The 15341-nt window shown below is 47.0% G+C and overlaps 5 protein-coding genes across 5 annotated transcripts; 2 read left to right on the top strand and 3 right to left on the bottom strand.

The window, feature by feature from the left end:
• Window positions 1-265: 265 nt before the first annotated feature.
• On the top strand, window positions 266-2644 carry LOC117136806 (protein SDA1 homolog). The gene is made up of 2 exons (XM_033297871.1): window positions 266-827; window positions 890-2644. The coding sequence occupies exons 1-2, from the start codon at window positions 351-353 to the stop codon at window positions 2543-2545; spliced, it is 2133 nt and encodes a 710-aa protein (XP_033153762.1). The 5' UTR covers window positions 266-350; the 3' UTR covers window positions 2546-2644.
• On the bottom strand, window positions 2632-3418 carry LOC117136807 (RNA-binding protein 8A). The gene is made up of 2 exons (XM_033297872.1): window positions 3258-3418; window positions 2632-3168 (listed from the first exon to the last, which is right to left on the bottom strand). The coding sequence occupies exons 1-2, from the start codon at window positions 3316-3318 to the stop codon at window positions 2732-2734; spliced, it is 498 nt and encodes a 165-aa protein (XP_033153763.1). The 5' UTR covers window positions 3319-3418; the 3' UTR covers window positions 2632-2731.
• A 969-nt stretch (window positions 3419-4387) lies between these two features.
• Window positions 4388-6638, top strand: LOC117138151 (phosphoglucomutase-2). The gene is made up of 3 exons (XM_033300028.1): window positions 4388-4548; window positions 4610-4711; window positions 4777-6638. Exons 1-3 carry the CDS (start codon window positions 4388-4390, stop codon window positions 6383-6385), a joined length of 1872 nt encoding a protein of 623 aa, XP_033155919.1. The 3' UTR covers window positions 6386-6638.
• Window positions 6639-6984: 346 nt separating this feature from the next.
• LOC117138152 (vang-like protein 1) lies at window positions 6985-10530 on the bottom strand. The gene is made up of 2 exons (XM_033300030.1): window positions 9945-10530; window positions 6985-9881 (listed from the first exon to the last, which is right to left on the bottom strand). Exons 1-2 carry the CDS (start codon window positions 10192-10194, stop codon window positions 8377-8379), a joined length of 1755 nt encoding a protein of 584 aa, XP_033155921.1. The 5' UTR covers window positions 10195-10530; the 3' UTR covers window positions 6985-8376.
• A 26-nt stretch (window positions 10531-10556) lies between these two features.
• On the bottom strand, window positions 10557-15334 carry LOC117138150 (tetratricopeptide repeat protein 37). Its single transcript, XM_033300027.1, has 13 exons — window positions 15196-15334; window positions 14929-15140; window positions 14525-14717; window positions 13786-14381; window positions 13643-13720; window positions 13167-13581; window positions 12934-13116; window positions 12693-12877; window positions 11845-12633; window positions 11355-11786; window positions 11120-11294; window positions 10873-11060; window positions 10557-10813 (listed from the first exon to the last, which is right to left on the bottom strand). Exons 1-13 carry the CDS (start codon window positions 15286-15288, stop codon window positions 10651-10653), a joined length of 3702 nt encoding a protein of 1233 aa, XP_033155918.1. The 5' UTR covers window positions 15289-15334; the 3' UTR covers window positions 10557-10650.
• Window positions 15335-15341: the final 7 nt, after the last annotated feature.

Here is a 15341-nt window from a genome sequence, read left to right as displayed (position 1 = left end):
TAGTGCAAAGATGTAAATTGAATTAGCTCGTGTTATATTTAACTTATTAAAATGAGCAGCGTTACTAGATGTTACTAGAGAAATTAACTTAGTTTATTTTGAATAATTTAATACTTGGGGGATGGGGATGAACAACATTGCTTATATTAATTAATATATTTATTTATTTTTAATTATATATAATTAAGACTAAATTTGTTTAATTTAATTAAATAAATAAACATAGTTTTAGGTGAGGCATTTCTGCTATACCCACAAACGGTCACACACCACACGTGCGTTTATTTTGCGAACAGAACAGAACGTGGTTAAAAATAATCGTAGTTTTAATCCTGTTATAAAGGCTCACCATGGTGCGGCCCAACAACAACCAGCTGCCGGAGAACCTGCCGCAGTTGCAGAACCTCATCAAGCGAGATCCGGAGTCGTATAGCGATGAGTTCCACATCCAGTACCAACACTTTCTCAGCCTGCTGGAGGTTTTCGCGCTGAATCCCAGCGAAGAGAACAAATCCCTGGATGACATCGTCATGTTTGTCGCCCAGGTGGCCCAGTGCTATCCGGCCGTCTGCGAGGAGTTCCCCAAACGCCTTTCCGATTTGCTGAAGAACTATGCCACCGTTCTGGACCCGGCTATGCGTAACTGCTTTGTGAAAGCTCTAATCTTGCTGAGAAACAAGAACCTAGTGCCCGCGCTGGACATACTAGAACTGTTCTTTCAGTTGCTGCGGTGTCCGGACAAGAATCTGCGCACCTTTCTGCAGACGCACATTGTGACGGACATCAAGAATATGAATGCCAAGCACAAGGATATGAAGCTCAATTCGGTAAGACGCAGTAGTCAGCGGCCAGTGGATGACTCAATTAATATTCATTTATGGCATTGCAGAGCCTGCAGGCATTCATGTACTCCATGCTGAAGGATGCCAATCCGAAGGCAGCCAAGATGTCCGCTGATATCATGATCGAGCTGTACAAGAAAAACATATGGAATGATTCTAAGACGGTGAATGTCATAGCCACTGTGGGCTGCTTCTCTAAGGTAACAAAAGTGCTGGTCACCTCGCTCAAGTTCTTCCTCGGCCATGATGAAGAGGATGAGGAGGAGGACACTGACAGCGAGAACGAGGTGGACCTTAAGGGTGCTCTGATGGCCAATCGAGTCAATAAGAAAACAAAGAAGCGGACCAAGCAATTGGCACAGATCAAAAAACAAGCTGTGAAGGCCCAAAAGAAAAAAAAGAACGCTCCTGCCTTTAACTTCTCAGGCATTCACTTGGTGCACAACCCGCAGGGAATGGCCGAAGGGCTCTTTAAGCAGCTGCAGGCCACCAACGAGCGATTTGAGGTGAAGCTAATGCATTTGGACGTTATTTCCCGGCTGATCGGCATCCACGACCTCTTCCTTTTCGGTTTCTATCCGTACATAACACGCTTTCTGCAACCCCACCAACGCCAGGTGACACGTGTGCTCCAGTTTGCCGCCCAAGCGTCCCACGAACTGGTTCCCGGAGACATCATCGAGCCTATCCTTAAGACGATCGCCAACAACTTCATTACTGAACGCAACTCCAGCGATGTGATGGCCATAGGTCTGAATGCGACGCGTGAGATTTGCATGCGATGTCCTCTGGCCATGGGCGAGGATTTGCTGCAGGACCTGGCAATGTATAAAACGTACAAGGAGAAGTCAGTGATGATGGCGGCACGGTCACTAATCACACTCTACAGGGAACAGCTACCGGCCCTGTTGCACAAAAAGGACCGAGGCAGGCAGACAGAGGCCCAGGCCGAACGAAAGGTTAGAGCCTACGGAGAGCGCGAAGTCCACGACACTGTCTTGGGTGCAGAGGCTCTGCTCAAGGACTCTAAGACTATTGACATAGAGAGCGAAGACGATACGGACTCAAACGATGGGGAATGGGTTAACGTTGCGCACAGTGATGGTGAGGGTGGTGGAGCAGACGATGATGAAGAAGACGAAGATGAGGATGAGGACGATGATGACGAAGACGAAGAGAACAGTGATGACGAGGAGAATGAGGTGGGCGATAATTCCGACGAAGGCGTGGAAAGTGGCGAAGAGTCCGCAAAGGCCAAGAAGGAAAAGAAAGATATGAAGATCCTTAACCAAAAGGAGGCTGCCCAGGAGCTGGCTCTTACACGCATATTCACGGACGAAGATTTCAAGCGCATCAACGCGGCCAATCTTAAGAAGACCGTAACCAGTGCCCGCAAGAGACCACTTGAACAGGATCGCGCCGAGTTCGTCAAGCTGAACAGCATCGAGATGATCTACAAGAAGCGCAAGCACGACAAGGAGTCGCGGCTGGAGACTGTGCAGGCGGGCCGACAGGATCGCGAGCGCTTTGGCTGGAAGGATGGGCGAGTGAACGAGCACTGCTCCAAGACGAACCGCGAGAAGCGCAAAACCAAGAACTTTGGCATGCTGCGACACAAGGCGCGCTCCAAGGTTAAGAAGAGCTTCAAGGACAAGCAGCAGGCGCTGAGAAAACATCTACTACATCAGAAAAAGATGAAGTAGTACCTTCTTGCGTCCCAAACCCCGTAGTGCTTTAAATGAATACCAATATAAGATATATAATTCTAACCAAATGATTGTATAAAGGGTAATTGGTAGTTATCTGATTTATTTCAATTCATATAGACTTTGTACGGTTGCCTATTCATTAAACTATTTTAAAAAATTATTCTTGGAGCTGGGAGTCGTTTATCTGCGACGCTTTTCGGACTTTTTAACGCGCTTCGGTCCCTTAACGAAGCACCAGTCTACCTGAATGGTCTGTCCCATTATTTCGGCACCGTTAAGCGCCTCTTTGGCGGCGAGCGCCTGCTTGTGGGTCTCGTACTCGACCAGAGCGTATCCCTTTGAGAACCCAGTACGCCGGTCGAGGTTCAGGTGAATGTTCTTGATCTCTCCGTAGTCGCAGAACTTTTCCTGAATCTCGTCCTCCTGCGCCTCCTCATGGATAGAGGTGACAAACAGGATCCAGCCCTCGACGGACCGTTGTGGACCGGGTTCCAGCTCATCGTCGTCCTCGTTGCGCACACGCTCGTAGCTGTGGATCGCCTCTCGGGTGTTACTGTCGCCTCCAAATCCGCGTCCCTTGCGGTGCTTCGCCTTTTCCTTTAAGCGCACAATGCCCTCTGTTTTGAGCGTAGGGTGCACAGCGCGGCGTGGGAGAAAATAGAAAGCATAAGACCGGTGAATTACAAAGCCTGCCGCAGCTACTTACGGTCACCGTCCTCGTCCACCTCGAACTCCTCCGCATTGTCAATGTCCAAAACATCGGCCATTTTCTTTTTTTGTGTTTAAAAAGCAGAATGAATAGGTTTATTTTTATTTCGTTTTCGTTCCGCGTCTGGTCAGTTGCAAAAACTCTGCTGGAGATGGCATTAACGTCAGTGTTGGTTAATTCCGTTCGGAATACTATCGCCTGGATGTTTGGAATATAATACTAACATTGGGCACAAATGTCCTGAAAAATAGTTTGGCTTAAATAAAATATGTTGACGTTAAGGAATATAGCATCATCTGTAAGGTAACGACATGCTTAAATTCTCCTGTTCTTATTTCTTCTGTAACTATCTAAAGTTCAATTATTTGGTACGTTTTATCCAAATATGTATTTTCCAAATTTATACTCTAGCTTTGCAGGATAATTCTTTCACATACATTAAATGATTACAGAACATTTAAAGATGGAGCTAGAAACTGTGTACCTAATCGGTCCGTTAAAATATTTTTGTAACACATAATTTTAAAGCACCATTCATTTTTATTATGAGGTGTCATTCGGCGTATGCTTTTAAGATTCATGTATGTATCTACATATCCTTTTCAATTACCAAAATCTGAAAAAATACAATGCCGCATTAAATTCCATCTGCAAGATTTTTACTTTGTTCATATTTTCAACAAAGATAGGGCTTCATACAAAACAATCCACAAATAGTTTTTACTAACTCAAAAACCTACTATACAAATATTTTTTTATTAATTTCCATATGCCATCTCTAAAAGACGCACTATCGCTCAGTCACGGTGTCATCTCAACCTCACGGCATAAAAAAAATTTGACCGGGGGCCGCTTTGTCAAAATTTGCCGTATGTTTATAAAGGGGCGTGGCAGACTGACTATGTGTATGTGGCCGCATCAGCGAACATTATCAGGCTAACACTACGTCGATCGGTCGATCCTCAATTGCGCTCCCATCAGTAGCAGCTCAGTGTGCTTTTCTTTGCTGCCGGGCTGTGACATCACTGTCAGCAACCGAGTGCTGCCTTTTCTCCGCTCCCGTTCGGCATTCATCTAAATTCAACTTGAAATTAAATAGATCTTTTGGCCAAAAAAACTCAGCCACCATGTGTCAATCCGGCGGCCAGATGCTGTGCGAGATCAAGAACATGGCTCTTTCGGGCGATCCGGAGCTAGATGGCGAGATCCGCAAGTGGATTCGATGGGACAAATGCGCCAGCACCGCCTGCCAAATCATGGACGCAGTTCGGGCGAAGGACTGGGACACGTAAGGATAATCCAACCAAAATGATTCATAGCCTAATATGCTTAACTCGCTGATTAAATAGGCTGCGCAAGAGACTGTGCACACGCATCAGCTTCGGCACGGCCGGATTGAGGGCTTGCATGCGGGCTGGCTTTGACTCCATGAACGAGCTGGTGGTCATTCAGTAAGTTTGATCTTATCTAATCTCCAAGCTTATCGAATGATTGACTAAATTGAATTCGGTAACAGGACGGCGCAGGGCTTGTGTGAGTACATCAAGGAACAGTACCCTGATCCGGCGGACTGGTCCGGGCGTGGCATTGTCTTCGGGTATGACGGTCGATACAATAGCCACCGCTTCGCCGAGCTCTCGGCCATTGTGTTCCTAAACAACGACTTTAAGGTGTGGTTGTTCAAGCGCTACGTGGCCACGCCCATGGTGCCTTATGCCATCTTGAGGCTGCAGTGCTTGGCCGGCGTCATGGTGACTGCCTCGCACAATCCCAAGGAGGACAATGGCTACAAGGTGTATTGGAGCAATGGAGCCCAAATCATTCCGCCGCACGACGAGGGCATACAGGAGTCGATTCTAAACAATTTGGAGCCCAAGGGCTCATCCTGGGACGACTCAGCGATGTGCTCGAACACAATGCTGGAGGATCCGTACGATATCGTTGTGCCGCCCTATTTCGATATCCTGAAGAAACAACTGCCTTGCACTTCGCTGGAGGCCAACGGAAGGTGCCCTCTCTCCTTCACCTATACGGCCATGCACGGCGTGGGCTATGCATTTGTGAAGCAGGCTTTCGCCCGAATCAATCTTAAGCCGTTCATATCGGTGTGCGAGCAGCAGGAGCCGGACCCAGAGTTCCCCACCACTCCGATGCCCAACCCGGAGGAGGGAAAAACCTCGTTGGATTTATCAATTAAAACTGCGAAAGCCAACTGCAGCCAAATAATTTTAGCCAACGATCCGGATGCCGACCGCCTGGCAGTTGCCGAAGTGCGCGAGGATGGTAGCTACAAGCTGTTCAGTGGCAACGAAGTGGGCGCCCTTTTGGGCTGGTGGTCTCTGGAGCTGCACAAAATGCGAGAACCCGACTGCGATGTTACCAACTGCGTGATGATAGCCAGTACGGTGAGCTCAAAGATTCTCAGGGCCATGGCCGAGCGGGAAGGCTTCCAGTTCTTCGAAACGCTGACTGGATTCAAGTGGATGGGCAACAAGGCAATCGAGCAACAGCAGGCGGGAAAAACCGTGTTGTTTGCCTTCGAAGAGGCCATCGGCTTCATGGTAGGCACTAACGTACTAGACAAAGATGGTGTGAGTGCAGCTGCCCATTTGGCCACCATGGCGTGCTATCTTCGGTGCAAGCTGTGTATGACCCTGCAGGAGAAGCTGCGCGACATCTACGAAACATATGGCTTCCACACGACTATCAGCTCGTATGTCATATGCCGCTGCCCGCCGGTCATCGAGCAGATCTTTGAGCGCTTGCGCACCTGGGACGAGGGCAAGGCAGACACCTATCCGACCAGCATCCTTAATGGCGAGTACGAGATCGAAAACGTTCGTGATCTAACCACTGGATTCGACAGTAGCACTGGCGACAAGAAGGCCACCTTGCCGACCAGCTCCAGTTCCCAGATGATCACATTTACCTTCAAAAACGGACTCGTGGTCACTCTACGCACCAGCGGCACGGAGCCCAAGATGAAGTACTACGCCGAGATGTGTGGCAAGCCGGACGAGAAAAACTGGGCCAAGCTGACTAATACAATGAATACCATGGTGGAGGCCATTGTCGAGGAATTCTACGAGCCAAGCAAGAACGGCCTCCAGCGCAGGAAGGACTAATCCGCATGCACCTTTAAGCGGATAGATTAGGCGAGTAGGACGAAAGATCTAACACGTAGACCTGTCTAAAATTGAAAGTTCCATACCAACAGCACTGACGACGCACATGCCAAAAAACAACAGCAGCGCAAGCTGTTGCCTATTATTGTTTAAAGGATATCTGATATGTTAGTATTCCACTCACATTCGGCTAGTATTTATGAAATTATGTAAATAAAACCGAACGCACCATCCACCACCAGGCACCAAATCATGGGTTTCCTCAGTTTGATATTTCAGTAGCTTATGATGTGAAATGAGACCATCGTGCTCACTCACTCCACTTGAATTAATTGAGCATGTTACTCTTATCATGGAAATTGAAGTGGCAGTGATACAAAGAACTTAAAACTTGATTGATTGCGATTAAATCTACTCATATATTATACTTCAGTGCGATATGGTAAACTGCTGGCTCAGTAATCAATATAGGAACTGCTTATTAATCTCGAGCTGATAAGACCACTTTCAGACATTCAAAAGACCCCCAATAATGAATTAATTACGTGCGCACTTCCACGATTTGCGTCACCGGAACATCTTCGAGATAGAACACTTCGTTTAAAGCTGTTAAAGAAGTGGGTTTGATTTATTTAGGGCATGTGGTTTTTATAGGCTAGTTACAATTACAACAGTTACAGTTTGAGAGTAAATGTATGTATAAATGGTATGTATGCTTAGGTTGGCTTTCCAATTGCTTTAAGTAATTGCTAGATAATTGCAATATAAAAGAGCTTCGACAGAAGACATTTAGCTAGAAAACGAAAATGAAATCAAACCTCAAGCAAACGTTTCTAAGTAGTTTTGTAAATAGGTATATATCATATATGTATGTATAGATTGGGTTCACTGGAACGTACACATGTTCGAATACGAATTCGGGTCCTTATCACTATAATTTCGTCTCTAAAAATACACGAGTTTTTGTATATATGTGGTTGCTATGCACAGGTTAGTACATACACCTGCTAGTGGCTGTTGGCAATTTGTGTGTATAAAATGCATATTCAGGCAGTCTTCGCTTATATTATGTATTTGTCATCAGTTGCATTCGAGTTATAGTTGTTTCGTCGTTTCTCAACTTTGTGGCAGAAGAGTTAGGACCATTCGGTTTCGGCTTAAAATGTGCGTATTTAAAATCTTATTAAGTCGCGTCATAAGTGGCCAATGCACTTTCGACGCAAGTCCGAGTCCTAGCTAAAATTCCATGGGCTTGCCTTGGCTCACTCCATTCCATCTTAAGGCTAGCGATCGGGCTTACGCGTCACAGATATCGGGTAAAATTTTAGATATTCCGCGACGAGTAAGCCCAACTTTACACTAAACATATTTCCTAAAATAAAAATCGTGTATAAAAGAGCTGCATTTAAGAGTTGATATCTGAAGATCGCGGTTCGGCAAGCCAAACAATCATTCTTATAATTAATACTTTGGGAACTTGTAAGTCATGTTTGCTTATCAAAGGGTGTGATATGTTCGCGTCGGTTTAGGATGATACACTGGGCTTTTGAGCATTGTTTCTTGATATTCGGATCATAAGTTCAAGTTCAGCGCTGATAAGTACGTTGTCTTCTCATCTAATCATTTGTTACAAGATCAAAATTTAGCTGCTGGGGCCTGCCTAGACATTTTGTTCTCACAAAAACATTTCCATTCTAACATTCCATGTTTGTTTGTTTCTTTAAATTCAAGGATTTGATCGATCTAAAAATGCACCTCTAGATAAGAAATTTTGATTGCTTTGTTTGATTGGTTATGGTGTTTCAGGCGTATAAAAATTAATTCAATTACCCTGACGGCAATTCTTACAAGAAAGTCATCGATCAGGCTAAAGTGAAGAAAATAGGCGTATGAATTAGTAGCTGGGATTACTAGACAAACACATGCAAGTAGGACGATTGCGTCTGGTTGCTGTGAGTGGGTGTGTTGATCGGAGGGGCGTTGTGGTGGTGTCATACGGATGTCTCGGAGTTCAACTTAAGAACAAATTTGTTGCTTTTGGGATCCACGACCTCCTCGGCCAGGTTGAAGTGTGGCAGCTTGTGTACGGTGACCATTAGGGAGACATCGTTCTGAATTAACTGGAACGTGCATTCATTGCCGATTGGCCGAGAGACGATCTCGTCGCAGATCAGGGACCAAGACTGCACCCAGCGTCGCTCCTTCTCGCTCTGCATCACCGGAGACTCGGTCAAGTAGGGTTCCAGGAAGGCGCGGGGCGACAGATCATGCTTTAGGCAGTGCGCCAGATGCTTCAGTATGCTCTCAAAGGTATGGCGCGGCTGCTGACGCGTGACCCGTAAGTATTTTTGTAGCGCTCTGGCCATCGAGGGAAAAACCGCCGAGGCAGCCTCCTGCGGATCGAGCGGCAATGCCGGAGCCGGTTCGTTATGAATGCGTTTGATGTGGGTGAAGGCCTCCTCGGCGGCGGTTATAAGACGGGCACGCCGTTTCTTCACACGACGTTCGTACTCGTGCTCTTCGTAAAAGCGCTCGTTATGCGAGGAGTCCCGGCGCCGGGCATTGGCTGCTAGAACGGCTCGGCTCTGGCTTTGCTGTTGCGAATTGCTCACCCCATCCACTTCGTAGTACTTGAAACTGTTCGATATCTTGTTTCGCTGCGATTTGGAGACCGATATTGGGATGCGCTCCAGGTAAGGGTTAAAGATGGGGAAATCCACGTAGTAGTGCTGTAGCACCCATACAGCCGCCCGTTGGATGCTCAGCTGACCCAGCATGTAGGAGCGCGAAACGCCGTCCGGGGAGCGAATGATCTTGATGTAGTAGCACGGCTGCTGGTGTCGCAGCTCCAGTAACACCACGGCCACATAGTGAATAAATAGCAAAGTGTCCACAAAATTGGTGGCATAGCCCACCAGTGACTTGTAGTCCACGGCATCGCCGCCCGTCTCCACAACGATCTTGGCCCCGTTTGTGACCTGCACGATGTAGAAGAGCCAGTAAGCAAACGTGCAGATGGTGACCAGAAGGAGGACGAGTGCGCGATACAGGAAAATCCGTGGCATGGTGGCCGATGTACGTCGCATGAACACCGCCCACAGGCCGATGGCCAGGAGCAGCAGCCTGGCGGCCAGCGAGACCAGTTGGCCCTTGCACTGCTCACTGCAGGCCAGCAGCTGGGTGCGCACAGTTTGCGTTATTTCCGGATGATCGAAGGCCGACGGAAAGAAGCCCACATACGGCATCACCACCATTGCTACGGGCGAGAAAAACGCTCCGCATCCCAGCAGGAAGTAGAAGCTAGACTCCACGTATCGGCGGCAGGCAAACCCAAAGCCCTTGTCGCTCTCACGATGCCACATGTTGTTGATGTCCTCCATGGAGATGCTTTGCTCCGAGGTATTTCCCGTGACGGCAGTAGTGTTTTCGCCCCAGTTCTCGTCCTGCGGAAGGATTTGCACCTCGATGACTTCCTGGCCATCGTGGCTGCCGTCCCCTGGTGGTCAAATAATAAATAGGTCAATTGGTTTCCTTTCACCACTAGAACTATAAAACTCACCTGTCATATTAACGCTGGTCTGGTACGGTGCCATGTCGCCCCGTTGAAATCCCTTGCCCGACTTCGAGGAGTGTGTGCTGCGGTGGGAATGTCTGGAGCGGTCCCGCTCCCTGTGGTAGCCGTTGTTGACACTGCCTCCTCCGCCACTGCCGCCACCACCTCCGCCGCCACCCCCTCCGCCGTTGTTGTTGTGATTCCGCGAGCGTCTGGAGCGTCCACTGTGTTCCGACTTGACGGATTCGTTTTCCATTGCAATTGGGCTAGCGTGCGAGGGCTATGCCCGATTCAGAATCTCCTGCTCGCGAAGATACGTGCCCCAAATCACCTTGCAACCTGGCCGTGCAGCTATTTTAGTGTCTAACTGTAATTACGGCGGCAGCAGGTTTTTCATACGCAGGTATGCAGGGCGCAGTGCATGGCCTATAGGCGGTTTAGAGCTTTATCTACGGCTAGTTGTGCGGCACATTGTCACTATTGGTCTCTTGCATGACTATTTCATACGCTATTTGACTATTTCTCGCACATTTTTCGCTTTTTATTCACTTTTTCGTGGACTTGGCTTCACCCCCGACGCAGTGTGACCACCGCAACACAATCAGCAGCACGGTCACATTGCATTTAGTGTTTTCAAACACTATCAGTGTGGCATTTCAACCGCCAAACTGATAGTTGAAATTTTGAAGTTAGTTTATTTTGTTGGACAATATCATGAATTTGCAATAATGGCGGAAAGTAATTGTCTGGCTCTCTGGTCAGTTGGGCTTAGCAGTATAGCGCGTTGCAACAACTTCATAGAACAAGTCTTGTCTACTGGACTAACCGCCTGACTGGCATATATAGTGGTCAGTGCCTCTTCGCTGGCCAAGATGCTAAATATAAATAAATTCAGTCTAGAATAATATAATGCATAGAAATCCTCATGTCTTACCTATTTTGTTGCTTAGTGTGTCCCAGAGTAAGAGTTATTCGACCCATATTTGAAGTGGCCAGTCGGTAGGCTTGGTCATCAGAGAAATAATCAAGAAGAAACTTTAGCACGACACTTCGCAGATTTCGGGAATGGGGAAACATTCGTATGCGAGTCTGTAGATAGCACAACGCTCTTCGGGCACCCTCCTAAACAAAATCATAGTATTACTTTTGTAGAACCACAACATTCACCACTTTCAACGAACATTTATCAGGATGTAGTGAGCCGTTAAATAGGATACGTCGGCACAATACTCCTTCTTAAAGGCGTACGCATTCAGCTCCGCCAGTATCGTGTGGATCAACGCATTATCCCTATGAAGTATGCCTAGGGCAAGGGCTGAGTACAACGCCTGAATGGGGACCTCCTTCAACAAGACACTTTTGATAATCATAACGTTAGAAGTGTTGAATCAACAAAACAAATATTGCGCTACCAACCACTGATAGAGTAGGGTTTTGGTGTCCGCTTCGCCCTGAAAGTCGTAAATCATAGAGGCCATAGCCACGAGGATGGTAGCTGCTTTGTCATCGCCATGGTCAACCACGTTGGCGAGAACGGAGTTGTAAATGGAGTAGGATTCCTGCAGCTGACCGGCTCGATAATATGCCTGGGCCAGGCCTATGATCGGCTTAAATGTGGCATGTGCAACCGTGTTTAGGGCGTGAGCCGCCTGCTCTGGCTGGTCTATTTTCAAGTACAGGTATCCAAGATTCGTGTACAGCTTGTCACGATCCGCTCCAGGTTCGCACAACTTACACGCCCGAGTGAAGGCTTCGATTGCTTGCCGATACAGTTTTTTCCGGGCGTAGAGGAATCCCTGGAACGACAGCGATGCTGTAGTCGCTTCCGTCTCCTCGTTTTGCACATACCTTAAATGAATTGCGAATCTATAGTTGGTTTTAGAAATGACATTACTATAATACTAACCAATTGATGGCATCCAGCGCATGCACATCAGCGTACATGTGTTCGATGGCATGCTTAATGCGCGGCTTGTCGCCAGATCCCGGAGTCGACAGCATTTCGCACACCCAGTGCGCAAATCCAAGCGCCGCCTCCGGATGGTAATCGAACTGTTGGCAATGACGAAATAGATCAAAGGCTTCCTCGCGATCGCCAATGGACTCCGCCACCATTGCTTGACCGATCCAAGCGTTGGCGTACACGGGACTTGATTGCTGGGCTCTCGTAAAGGCCTCGTTGGCCAATCGGACTTCATTCAGTTTAATATAGAGAACTCCGAGATTGGTCCACGCTATGTAGCACTTCTTTTCCAGCATTACAGCCTGAATAAAACAGTGCTGTGCCAATGGCAAGTTCTCGTTTTCGGAGTGCATATTGATCACTCCGAGAAGATTCCAATTTTGCCATCGATTGCTATGCTCCTTAATGGCCATTTTGCACGCCTTAGTCGCCGTCTCTAAGTGGGCTTTTGCATCCTCCGGAATGAGAATGGCACTGTAGTAGCTGGCCAACGACAGCTCGTACCACAGGTAGGTATTCTGTTTCAGTTTTAGGGCACACAAGTAGAAGCGCTGAGCTAGTTGTAGAAGATCCTTGCGTGACAGATACGCAATGGCTTCTTCGCGCTTGGCTAGGTTTCCAGCCACATCCAAGTTGGCCAACGAGTGCGGCAACTGGGCTGTCTGAACGAAAATGTTGGCCGAGAGGCGCCATAGCCAAACCATGCCTTGAGCTTCACGCTGGAGGAAGGCGCTGTAAGGAATGGATAACACTTATCAACAGATAAACGAAATCGCTGGCTAAGCTCATACATTTGAAGGTGTTCCAGAGCCAATTGGAAATGCTCTTTGCATCTTCCGTACAAGTTCTGGCTTTTCAAACTATTCGCAATGCCAATATGCGCCTCAGCAGCACCTCGAAGTCCGGGCAGGTAACTAGGATTCCGTTTTAGCAGCGTATCGTAATCTTCGATAGATTCCGTGTACATGCGTATTGTCTATTAAATGGGGCAAAATTAATTTATGTTTTCTTGTTAATTTTTGAATGTGGCACCGTTTTGACTGAGGCTATCTGAAGCAGGGCATAATTATTCTCCGGGGATAGTTCAAGGATCTTTTGAAAGACTCGAATAGCCGAGTTGTACGAGCCGCGTCCCGCATAAGCATCACCCAATGACTCCCAGTAGCTAATGCAGCGGGAGTCATTCTTAATGGCAATGCGAAAGCATTGTATTGCCTGCAATAAAAGTGTTATATCGGATTCATCAATGATAATCAATTTCTTACATTGTCCCACTTCTTCACATGCAAGAAATGCAGACCCAGCTTGTACTGCAATCGAATTGATTCATTGCTATCCAAATGGCTCAATGTGTTCAGCAGCAGGGCCTCGTTCAGTTCCTCCTCGCCCAGTTCCTGGTAGATAAAGCTCAAGGCATCCACAGCTTCCTCAGCAAGGGGATTGAGGCTTATGCACTTCTCGTAGCACTTGCGGGCTCGCGAGATGTCCCCAGTGGCCAGCGGGTACAGCCTGCCCAGATAGTCAAAGCACTCGGAAAAGTGCGGACGCAATCGAGTGGCCTTTAGCACATAATTTAGGGCGTCTGAATAGTTTTTCAGCGCCATATGCAGCTTGCCACAAAGTAGGTATGCCTCAAAAGACTCACAGTCAGCAATTTCTTGAAGAGCTTCAGATGGAGATCTGGTATGGCAGATGAAAAAGATGGAAATTGACTTCTTTAATTTTCGGATTATCTACTTACAAAACAAATTCAGCTTTGGTCAGATCATCCAAGGGCAAATCTTTCAGCAAGTGCAGTTCCCCCAGCTTGAAGTAGCAGCTGCAAATTATATAAACTCTTGTTAAGCATTTGAATAAATCAAATACTATTGATAAAAAGCTCACCGAGCCAAAGTCTTAATATTGCCCTCGGAGTTTTCAAGTGTTTGTAAAATCTTGACAGCTTCTCTTAGTTTCGAAACGCTCTTTTCGTGCGATAAACACAGAGCAAAAGCGTCGTTTTCCTGGCCAATCTCCTGCCACAGCTGGAGGGACAACTTGTATGCGCCCAGCTCCATGTGGATACGAGCCAGCAATTCCAGTGTTACTTTGTACGCAGGTTGACTTTTCTGCGCCTGCAATGCCAATTGCCTGGATGCGACGAGCTGCCCCTCAGCGAAAAGATCCAGGGCATTAACTAACAAAGCAAGGTTAGAGTTAGGATTAAGCTCCAGAAGCTGCTCAGCGTACACCTGAACGGGATGCCTCAGCTCCTGTTGCCAAAGATCTATTTCGGATTGCTCGTGGTGTTCGCAGTAGGTCTTGCATATCCACTCGAAGCCATAGACATCTTTGGGATGCGACTCGATCATGTTGCAGGCGTGCCGCACGCATGACTTATAATCCTGCTTCTTGTAAAGCCACTTCAGGTATCGCTTGTAAACCACACTCCTTGCACTGGGTTCAGAGGTCTGCAGCAGAGCTTCCATAGTCGTTTTGTACTGATGAAAAGTGTAATAAGTCATTACGCACTAATTTATGATAAGGAGTTGGAGTGAGCTACGATAGTGCCCATATCAATTATAATGCTTTATATTTCAAGATGGTTTTTAATAAATAAATGAATAATTATACGGTAACTTACAAGCTGAGTATCTTCGGGTGCAATTTCCAAGTCGTTTGAGACCCAAATGCGTCCCAGATACTCTTGAATTTTAGTGAAATTTCCATTCTCTGTGTCCTGCACTCTCTTTTTTAGTACTGTGAAGCACAAAGGAGCCACATTTGAGTCACTGGCCAAGTTGAAAAGCTTTTCGCAATAGTTCAAGGATTGTTCTCTAAAAGTGTAAAGTAAAGATCACTTTAACAGTCCTTTTATGCCTGAATGGGAAGGCTATAATAATATATATATGTCAATAATATATATATAATCTTAAGTAATCCCCACAATTCCAAACTACAGAATTCACCAGATTCGACTAAAACCGTGGTTTCTGTTCCATATATATATTACGGATAAGGAGCAGTGAGTCACGACCAGATTCTTACGGTTGCAGGTCAGCCAACTGATCATAGATTTCGGGCAGTTCGTTGCTGGGCGCGCAGTTGGCGAGTCCGAGGAGCGCGGCAGGGGCCGGACCCTCCGTGCACTTGATGCACTGCCTCAGGTTCTTGGCCGCCTCCACCTTGTCGATATTCTGGTAGGCTGCCCCGAGCAACAAGTATCCCATAGCATTTTCGGGCTCCGATTTAAGCAGGCGCTGCAATAAAGGCATTAGGATGATGCGTAACTGGTATGTCCTAAGGTGACGTCACTTGGCACTTGGGTATGGCTTCCGCATGCTTGCCCAGTTTTATCGTCTCCCGGATATCCTTGATCAAGGCCTTTGACTCTTTTACAGCGCTCATTGTAAATATTTGTGTTTGTTTTCATATATTTCAAACAGTGATGGGTAACTTGA

This window comes from Drosophila mauritiana, chromosome 2R, assembly GCF_004382145.1.
Source record: "Drosophila mauritiana strain mau12 chromosome 2R, ASM438214v1, whole genome shotgun sequence".
Taxonomy (NCBI): Eukaryota; Metazoa; Arthropoda; class Insecta; order Diptera; family Drosophilidae; genus Drosophila; species Drosophila mauritiana.
Note: the sequence above shows the minus strand (reverse complement) of the source record. Positions and strands in the feature narration are given on the sequence as shown.